This window comes from Sinohyriopsis cumingii, chromosome 10 (assembly GCF_028554795.1).
Source record: "Sinohyriopsis cumingii isolate HCF-2022 chromosome 10, ASM2855479v2, whole genome shotgun sequence".
NCBI classification, from domain to species: domain Eukaryota; kingdom Metazoa; phylum Mollusca; class Bivalvia; order Unionida; family Unionidae; genus Sinohyriopsis; species Sinohyriopsis cumingii.
In genome coordinates, this window is record NC_142970.1 from 5,967,553 (window position 1) to 5,978,098 (window position 10,546).

At 34.5% G+C, this 10,546-nt stretch overlaps 1 protein-coding gene across 1 annotated transcript; it reads right to left on the minus strand.

Moving 5' to 3' along the window:
* Positions 1–1,278: 1,278 nt before the first annotated feature.
* LOC149789526 (uncharacterized) lies at positions 1,279–7,682 on the minus strand. The gene is made up of 4 exons (XM_089973295.1): positions 7,553–7,682; positions 4,908–5,009; positions 1,810–1,911; positions 1,279–1,435 (listed from the first exon to the last, which is right to left on the minus strand). Exons 1-4 carry the CDS (start codon positions 7,646–7,648, stop codon positions 1,316–1,318), a joined length of 420 nt encoding a protein of 139 aa, XP_089829421.1. The 5' UTR covers positions 7,649–7,682; the 3' UTR covers positions 1,279–1,315.
* Between the last annotated feature and the right edge of the window lie 2,864 nt (positions 7,683–10,546).

The following is a 10,546-nucleotide window of genomic DNA, read 5'->3' on the forward strand; positions in this document are numbered from 1 at the left end:
ACTATCTAATTCTTATTTATTAGCCAGGTGTACATCATAATGTAACCGAGTCTAGACGGTATTGCTTGAACGAATGAATAAATGCGAGCGGGGCACCTTGACAACTTTTACTACATAGCATATCAAATTAAGTCTTTATATCTTGAAAAATATATAATTTAATGATATAGAATTCTAGAATTTGTTCAACTAAAAATTACAAATTTTTTTCTCCATAAAAAAGATATTACCTTTTTAGTCAAAAACAAGGTCGCTGATTTTATAGAATTTTCGTATAAATTGGTTAGCGCAACAGCCTACTTTGTTCCAAGGAGTTAGAGGAACAGTCGACTTCTTCCCAAAGGTTAGTGGAATAGTCTATACGTCTTTCCAAGGGTGAGGTTTTAAAGGCTGCATGCAAATACTTCATCATTCTTTTACTTAGTACGTGTTGTAAATTTATGAAACTGGCGGGAACATACATCTGGTGTGTTTATGATTTGGATTTTTAAGGTAGCTTTAACTATTTTTCATTCATATCGCTACGATATCTACAATGTGGAACTTTGTATCTCTGGGTCATCTAGCCGCAGACATGTAGCACGATGTTCCCATCCCGTCACATTATTCCTACACCAGACCAACTAATCCTAACACTAGCATCTTAATGCTGAGTGCATAGCGAGGTAGCTGTAAATACTATTTTTATAAATTTTTGGTATGACTCGGCCGGGATTAGAATAAATTACACAGTTTTCAAGATATAAAGACTTTTAATTTGATGTGAGGGATTAGAACGCGCGACCTCCCGTATCCGAGGCGTACGCTCTAACCGCTTTGCCACCGGAGCAGTCAAACATGCATCTTGAATTTCACCAGTATATTATTGAACTAAATAGGACATCTTGACTTTTAAATCGATATTTAAGGTTTTGACATTAGAAATGGATCTGCTGTTTTTGTGTGCGAGTGTATGCACGCATTGGACAATATTTGAACATACGTATTTATCAACAGGGATTTGTTGTAATTGTTCTTGGGTTTAACAACATTTTTCAGCACACGATAGGCTATACATGGCGGCCAGTATTAATGGTGGAGGAAAGAACCAGGGAAAACCCCGGAAAGAACCACCGACCCACGAGAAGCTACTGGCAAGCTTTCTCATATATCAGTGATCCGTAACGGAGAGCACTTTAGACCATTCGGCCACTCGGGGCCCCATTAACACGAATGGATGGATGAATGTATTAAAGTTTCGAATATATATAAAGAACAGATATCTCGAAATAAAAGTGCTAATCGAATAATCAGTTCATTTATTGAAGAACAACATTTAAGCAAATGTGTAGTAATGCAAAATTCCTTTCCCACATATTTGCTGAAGGTGATGGTCCAAGGCGGACATCTGTACCTCAGTTTTGGTAGTGGAATCTATCATTGGTAGGAGTTTGGCCTGAAGAAAACAATAGAATAAAAAATGTAGACCACGCATATGTATTTATGTATGCATGTATGTATGTTCGTATGTATGTATGTATGTATGTATGTATGTTCGTATGTATGTATGTATATATGTATGTATGTATGTATGTATGTATGGTCTGAATCTTTCACTTCATATATAATCACCGACGATATGATGAGGTGGTCAGAAAGACCAGGTACCAAGCCTGCGGTTATCCGTTAAAATCTTTATGTTTCGGTTTTTCTATGACTTATTTAACAAAAATATACTTCCAAAATCTCCAACTATCATCGGCAAATGAAATATCAACGCTTATTTTGGATGACCTTAGAAGCTAGTTAAAAGGTAACAATTTATGTTACCTCCAGAGCCGTCATGCCAGCGTCAGTGTGAACGTCTATTTTCTCCTGGTCACTCAAGGTAAAGATGTAACAGATATGGCTGCTGATTACTAGCATCTTATGCTGTAAGTAAGAATAAATAATTTAGACTATACAATCACGTGATTCGTGCACACATGTATCTTTACTTCAGAATCAGTGATGTTTTAATTACAATGGAGTAGATCTTTGTGTGTATGAACAAAATTTTATTCTTTTAAAAAAAATCTGTTCATGCAAAATAGATAATAAATTAAGAAAGGACTAACCTTAAATCAGCATATATTTCTGCCGTTTTAGCACGAAACGTGCACTTTTTGAGTTGTCTCCATGCAGTGGCGTAATGCCAAAGAAATGCACCTTTCCTTTCGTTTTCTTCTCCTCCTGTACTTTGAAGAATGTTTATTTTTCCTTTCATGATAATATTAATATATTTGAATCTTCATTTTCCCAACTTTTTAAAACCTCAGTAAAACACATGGAAAGTTGACCATTACGTCAGGTTTCGTGTCAGCATTCAGTTACTAAGGACAACATCTTTCTTAACAATGTAATATTGCTTGCTTGATCCAAAATTGAATCAAATGTAAGGTACAAACCATTTCATATTGGGGCTGGGTGGGTGGATGGGATGGGGAGTGGGACTGTGATTATCGTTTCAACCAGACATAATTAGTTCTTGTTTAAATAAATTAAAGAAGAAAACAAAACACAAGAGGTCTCTATCCCTGCCTCCTATCGCCATGAAATGGTTGATCTCTAAACATATCTGCATTCCCCACTGGAGTAATCTAGTGATAGATACGGACCAGTGTGATTTGGCATTTTCCCCTGCAGCAATGTAGTGATAGATACGGACCAGTGTGCTTTGGTACTTCCGCCTGGAGTAATGTAGTAATAGATACGGACCAGTGTGTTTGGCATTTTTCCCTGGAACAAGGTAGTGATAGATACGGACCAGTGTGCCTTGGCATTTCCCCCTGGATTAATGTAGTAATAGATAGGGACCAGTGTGCTTTGGCATTTCCCCCTGGAGCAATGTAGTAATAGATAAGGACCAGTGTGCTTTGGCATTTTTCCTGGAGCAATGTAGTGATAGATACGGACCAGTGTGCTTTGGCATTTCCCCCTGGAGTAATGTAGTGATATATACGGAACAGTGTGCTTTGGCATTTCCCCCTGGAGTTTTGTAGTAATAGATAAGGACCAGTGTGCTTTGGCATTTCCCCCTGGAGCAATGTAGTAATAGATAAGGACCAGTGTGCTTTGGCATTTTTCCTGAAGTAATGTAGTAATAGATACGGACCAGTCTGCTTTGGCATTTCCCCCTGGAGTAACGTAGTAATAGAAAGGGACCAGTGTACTTTGGCATTTCCCCCTGGATTAATGTAGTAATAGATACGGACCAGTATGCTTTGGCATTTCCCTCTTGGGTTAATGTAATAATAGATACAAAAGATCTCCAATGAGTGATAACATAAAATGGAATTTATGAGACATTTAAAGTCTTTGAGCACTTCAGATACAAACCAAAAGCTGAAAAGATACATTTATATTCACTAGCAATAGTATTGTTATGAGCATGACAGCATGTTATTTTTCAGATGACAAAAGTCAGTAAAGCCAGAAAGTAGTAAGTAAACCGACAGTGACGTACATTCGGATGTCTCGAACATTACGCCTTTCCATGATATTATGTCCCGTAATAATTCTAAAGCCAAAACTGGGTAATTTAATTGTTTACAATTATATTTACAGAAACTGAAATAAATTAAAGTAAATTTATGTTTATGACGTAACGTGATAAATGACGTTTCATAAACGCATTTATATTGTAATTCTTGACAACTCATGTGATTGGTCAATAAATATGACATTGTTATGCAGTAAATGATAAAAGATATTTGCTGCGGAAAATTCGACTGCGACTGGATTAGTTTAAAGATTGAATCAGCTGTATAAACAATAGTGTGATGATTAGTTCAAAGTGACAATTCTATATATTGCCTTCCATGCACAAACCAGGGCAATGCATGAATCAGACGTTATGTTGCGATAATCGGAATATTTCACACAGGTAGTTCGAATAAAATTCAAAATCTGTCATAAATCTCTTTTATCTGATAAAAGTTTGGAAAACATCTTTGTTTAATTACCCGAAGCTTAAATTCGTTTTAATTCGCTGGAAAAAAATGTATATGTGTGTGTTTTGGGGATATTTAACGTAGCTTTAACAGTTATTCAGCCATATCGCTACGATGTCTGCAGTGTGGCAGTTTATAGTCATGTCTAGCACCGAGGCATCTAGCCGCGGACATGTAGCACGATGTCCCACGCAGTCACATTATTCTGACACCATGCCGACCAATCCTAACACTAACCTCTTAACGATGATTCGGCTGGAATTCGAACTCGCGACCTCCCGCACGCCCGGATCTTAGGAGTACGCTCTAACCACTAGGCCAGCTAAGTGGTCCAGGGAAAGTGTAAGGCAAACAATATATATATATATATATATATATATATATATATATATATATATATATATATATATATATATATATATATATATATATGTAATGTATAAAGCAAATTGTAGGCGGTACATTTTTTTCATAAAGGCTGTATTCACCGTATACTATTCCCTTTTAATGTACGCTTATCTACTTGTATGTATGTATGTATGTACGTACGTATGTACGCACGCACGCACGCACGCATGTATGCATGTATGCATGCATGTATGTTGTTGTTGTGGGATTTAACGCCATTTTTCAGCACACGATAGGCTATACATGGCAGCCAGTATTAATGGTGGAGGAAGAACCCAGGAAAACCCAGGAAAGAACCACGAGAAGCTACTGGCAAGCTTTCTCACATACCAACTTTGGCCGAATCCATGTATGTATGTATGTATGTATGTATGTGTATGCATGCATGGGTAGATTCACGCCAGCCTGCATGCATTTGTTTCTATGTCATTATTTCATTATTTATCCGTGGCTTTTGTATATTTATTCCTTATTTATATCAATGCCTGGAGAGAGAGAGAGAGAGAGAGAGAGAGAGAGAGTACTTACTGTAAGATAATCATAGTGGAAGACAAACTGTTCATGTACGCTCGGTTCATGAGTGGTGTGTGTTACATGCGGCCCATGCGAGTGAGGCGCATGCGATGTTTGCTGAAAGAAAACCATTTAATTTTAACACATGCAACCTAAAACATGGATCGGAAGATAAAAACATGACATCGCAGACACAAAAACAAAAAAACGACAGAGAGTGGTTAAATGGTCAATCCATGCCATGTAGCTTTGAATATTGTGACTAATTTGTTCCACAGAATTTCTCTTCGGACACTCTTCGGACACCAAGAGGCAAGAATGATTTTTTTTCAGATTTTGGTTAATTAGTACATAATATAGAACTTAGGATGTAAACAGTATGCAAATAAAAATTAAATTCTGCTAATTTAAAATAATTTTCAACAGAAGTAAATAGTGTAAGATATGGATGGGAACAATAGCGTGTTTTTTAACTTCAGATTATGTATTGTTCTATCTTATATATATATATATATATATATATATATATATATATATATATATATATATATATATATATTATGTATTGTTCTATCTTATATATATATATATATATATATATATATATATATATATATATATATATATATACACACACACACAAGCATAACAAAAATAAATCTGGCATTTGTAGAATGTGATTTAAGTTAAGATTTCCGACTTAAGTTTTCACATTTAATATTGTTATAATTATGTTTTGTCAGAACACCAAATCCACATAGACTTCTATGTAACAAGAAAGAACCACCAGGGAAAACAAATTCTCTCGTGATATGGTCAGTAGACAAGATTGTCTTCCAAGGAGTTAAGTCAGGCACAGAACAACTGGCACGTTAGGAAATATATGTGTTCTCCAACCAACATATATTCTTAAAACGCTGCAACTGAATATTGTAGAAACGGTCCCAGAGTAAGTCCGAAATACTTTCTTTCATTACTTTGTTTCATCGCGAACAATATCTAGAGATGTTCTATACACATGATCCTTTCAAAAATACCAAACAAATCCCTCGATGAAACTGCATCGTCGTTATTTTTTAAAGTAAATATTCTTATATTTAATTACAGTAGATAACTTTTTCAATAACTAGGATTTAGCCACATTTTAAACACGGTCATTTATTCTATCTTCATTATTTTGGTCTAGAAACAATACAATGTACTTAAAAACAAAAATATATGTTCACTGATCTCGCGCCGATTAGCTCCACAAAGGAAACAGAATATTTAACATACACACATTTATATCTTAATATTATTTTGTTACTTTCCTCTTTTCTTATTCTCTTCTCTTTTTCTTTTCATATGGGCTTTACATATTTTGTTGCTATATATAAGCACGTACGGTTTATTAATTAAACAAATTGCTAATTTTTAACACTTAAAATATTGATTCTACCAATGCAGTAAGTTTTGTTTATTCTTGAATCCACTTCTTTCTGTATAGTTCCTTATACGCTGTATAATTAAAAGGGAACTTAGTTTCATGTCAGTGGTTTTCAGTCTCATTGAAAATTGTTGATTTGACTACATACTGACTAAACTATTTTGTGTATAGTAAAATATAAACTGTGTCTCAATGAAACTGGTCGTAAAAATGTCAACATCTTCCAACGTTTAATAGCAGTTAAGGAAGCATCTCAGCAGAAAGAAGGAAAAACAGAAACAACAAAGGCAAATTCCAACAACTGTGCACTTATTCCTTCAGAATTTGAAACTTAGCGAAGCAAAGACCTGGTGCTTTGCGAATAAAGATAGGGCGAAAAATCACTAGAGACATAGATACTGTCAACAGAAATGCATTATATTTTGGGTGTTTTTTTTTGCTTGTTTCGATCGAGAATGATTTAGTGACTATTCAATTTTTATTATAAAAAGTAATTTAGTACAGAGCTTATGCGATATCAAGATGACTTTGCGAATAAGAATTCAATTCAGCACATTGGTTTAACGGCGTTCAGTTATACAAAGGAATCCAAACAAATGTACATCAGCACCTGCCCTTAATAGGTGACTATCTGCAACGAAAGCAGAGCCATGGGATCAATCCGTATAGAACGGTTCAATTATTTGCTATTTATATTTGTCAAGGACTACAAGGGGGAAATTGAAACTATTCGATAATTTACATATATAGGTAAACACTATGGAGGCCCAGGGTTAAATACCACGACCACACCCACATTTCACACTCCGAAAACAATATGCAATTAGCAAGGAGGTTATTGTGGACGGTTGCTTCTTAAAAGTTTTTGATTATTTTAGTTATTTTAATTGCTTGATTATATTAGGAAATTAACAAAGCATTATAGATTTATCAGAGAAAGGTTTAGAAGCATTTACTTTGCCGCTAATTAAAATAACAAAGATCGCATCGAAATTTAATGTAGCATTAAGCTTGTTCAACAGATTTGCTTCTTCTGTTCTTGGTTATATTGCAGATGTATGAACTTTTTATAAAAGATCGACTGAATAAAGAATAGGGATATTTTTATAACTATTGCATCTGACACCAGGTACCATGATCAGAAATAAACAAGTGTAGAATATAAACTTGCTACGTCTACTTGAATAACTATTCTGATTCCAGTTCTTCGCGTCATTACGTTGGCCCTACTTACCTGACAAGATATACCGATGAGAGCCGCGATGATAATAACACTCTTCATTTTGATCATATAGATTGGAATACTGGACCTGAATGTCTCTGGAACCATTCGTTTATATAGCCCCTCTTATCATCAACTCGACATACGTGCCATGACAAAATATCACGACTTGAACTGAATTTCTTTCTGAACCTTTCATCAAGCATATTTCAGTTTCGATAAATATACCTGTAAGCAGGAGTTTACCTTTAAATGTGACAATCTCAAATAATAAACCCTCTGACGACCACGCCACAAACCAGTCTGCGTGGAGCATGCTAAATGTGTTGAATAACTTAAACATTTGCATAATAAGTCTAGAGTAGTGCTCCTAATAAGTCTAGAGTAGTGCTCCAATAAAAAGTCTAGAGTAGTGCTCCAATAAAAAGTCTAGAGTAGTACTCCAATAATAAGTCTAGAGTAGTGCTCCTATAATAAGTCTAGAGTAGTGCTCCAATAAAAAGTCTAGACTAGTGCTCCAATAAAAAGTCTAGACTAGTGCTCCAATAAAAAGTCTAGAGTAGTGCTCCAATAAGAAGTCTAGAGTAGTGCTCCAATCCACATCCAAGAGAAAAATGTTCAGACTTAAGAAAAAAACATGTTAGTATCTTTACTTAGTTTGGGATCTACCGTATATATTCTATTAAAACATGTTAGTATCTTTACGTAGTTTGGGATATACCGTATATATTCTATTAAAGCTTGGAACCAATTCCAAACAAGCGTCACATGATGCACCGAAAAGTCAAGGTCGATGCAGTTAAGATTACTCAGTTGAACAAACATAGACTCCTATCTGACAGCACCTTATATGACAACATATCAGAGTCTATATTGTTGAAATTGGCTGACTTGTACCTAAGGGTTTACGTTATTTAATCTTTAGGAATCTAGTTCACTGTGTACACAACCGATATCATATCAACCACTTTGAGCTGTCAAAATTTTGTCATGATATTTTGTCATGCATTGAAAGATAGGCCGTTAAAGCATATTGATTTTGTTTTGTTTTACTCGGTACATGTGTATGACGTCATCGCCCCCCCAAGGGAAGCTTTACCAAGATCTGTCATGCTATAGCCGGATTAGAAACTTCTGTTTTGTAGCATTCAGTTGTTTCAATTGGCAGACATACAAAAGTGCATGCATTTGAAGTGAAAGATATGTTTAAACTGGGACTTTGTGACCATAAATGAAACTTTATTACTCTAAAAAGTGACATTTCATCATTTCGCTTATATAATTTAAGGTTTTTCCTATGGTAATTATGAAGGTTATTGAAAAAAAAAGTGTTAAGGCGACAAAATCGAACCAAACTTATATAGTTTCAGCAAAAACAGGTACGCGATATTTGAAGAAAAAAAACAACACAATGAATGAATCTATCTAAAATTCCATTTTGTAAACGTATAAGGTACTTGGCTAGTTCATAGAAAATGTTACATTCTTTGTTAGAACACTTTAGTTACCAACATCAGTCTGAAATGTGTGTGAAAAAAGAAACAAACGGATCTGGATTCCAATATATATGCTTTCCATTTTCGACATAGGTGAGTCTTTTGATTGCAGCAGCTGAAAAACTCTTATAGCTCAAAAGCTGAATATACATCAATACAGCTTTAGTCTCATCTCTAATCTTTCAAGAGCGTTACACATTTTTTCAGATATGTTTTGTCCTAAGCAATAATTAGATGACTACAGATAAGAACAAATCTTGTCGATGTAATGAAGCTTTTTGTCGCACTTAGCCGAAGTTTCTCAATGAGTTCTTTGACAATTTCTATGACAATTCTCATTTCCCTCATTTAAAAATATTTCTAATTCCCTCATTTAAAATATATTTCTAATAGCGATTTAAATCTAAAGAAATACTTTTTGATAGGTTTTAGAAGCATGTATTTAATAATATGTATTCTCGCATGCATTAACTATCGTATTAATTTGATCAAAGCAGTTTATCGTTTCGAATAGAAACTGGCAATGTGACTGAATCATTAATTATCAGAATATTAGAGTCCATTTTCTTTAGGGCTATTGCAGATACCTCACACCAAAATGGATAATATTTTATCTAGTTCATTGACATTAAGAAGAGAGATATTGTTTTTTTCGTCTTGAGTAATAATATATTGGTTAGTTTAGTTAAACTTTATACCATACATAAAAAATGTTGCGTATATGGAAAAATAATATAAATATTAGATAGGTTTGATAAACAGTAATGGACTCCTTGTTTCCCGTTCGATTTGACTACAATATAGTTTTTACTATGTAATATTCTCTAATGAAGCCTTAATTAAATACGGTTAATTATTTAATTAGGGCATTTCTCTTTTAATTTTGTGTGAGCAAGACGAGCTATTTGATAAAAAGCAGAATGAAACAGAATTACATTTTTATACAATGGCTTTACATTTGCAAATAAAACAGTTTTATTCCTGAGAGTAATTGATGTTATCAGTATATTACAAATCCGGTGGGAAAGCTCATTCCAGTGAAGTATTAGTCGCAAATGCATTATTTTGTCAACCATTCAAAAGGCATCATAAGCATATAGTGTATGAAATATGTATTCGTCTATAGAATATTTCTATAACACGATTTTGAAACTCTTGTAAATTCTAAGAGATTTTATAAACTTTTTTGGAATATATATATTTGACCAGTATTCACTAACAAAGAGACTGAATATCAACTCCTTAACGAATCATTTTCAATTTTTTTTAACTTAGTGGATTTGATTAATTGTACAGGTGGCTTACACACAATTCGTATCTTTTTGTCCATTTAAATAACTGGACTAGATTTGGTTACGTACGGACTGGCGTTTTAGGGCCCTGTGCGTTTGCGCCTACTACTGGATGCCTTCCTTCCTTGCCTCTCCAGGACACCATGTACCGTGACGGAAATGTGGAACCATTTCCACCAGTCCAAACCCAGGTGTCCTGATGTGATGTCAAAGTGACG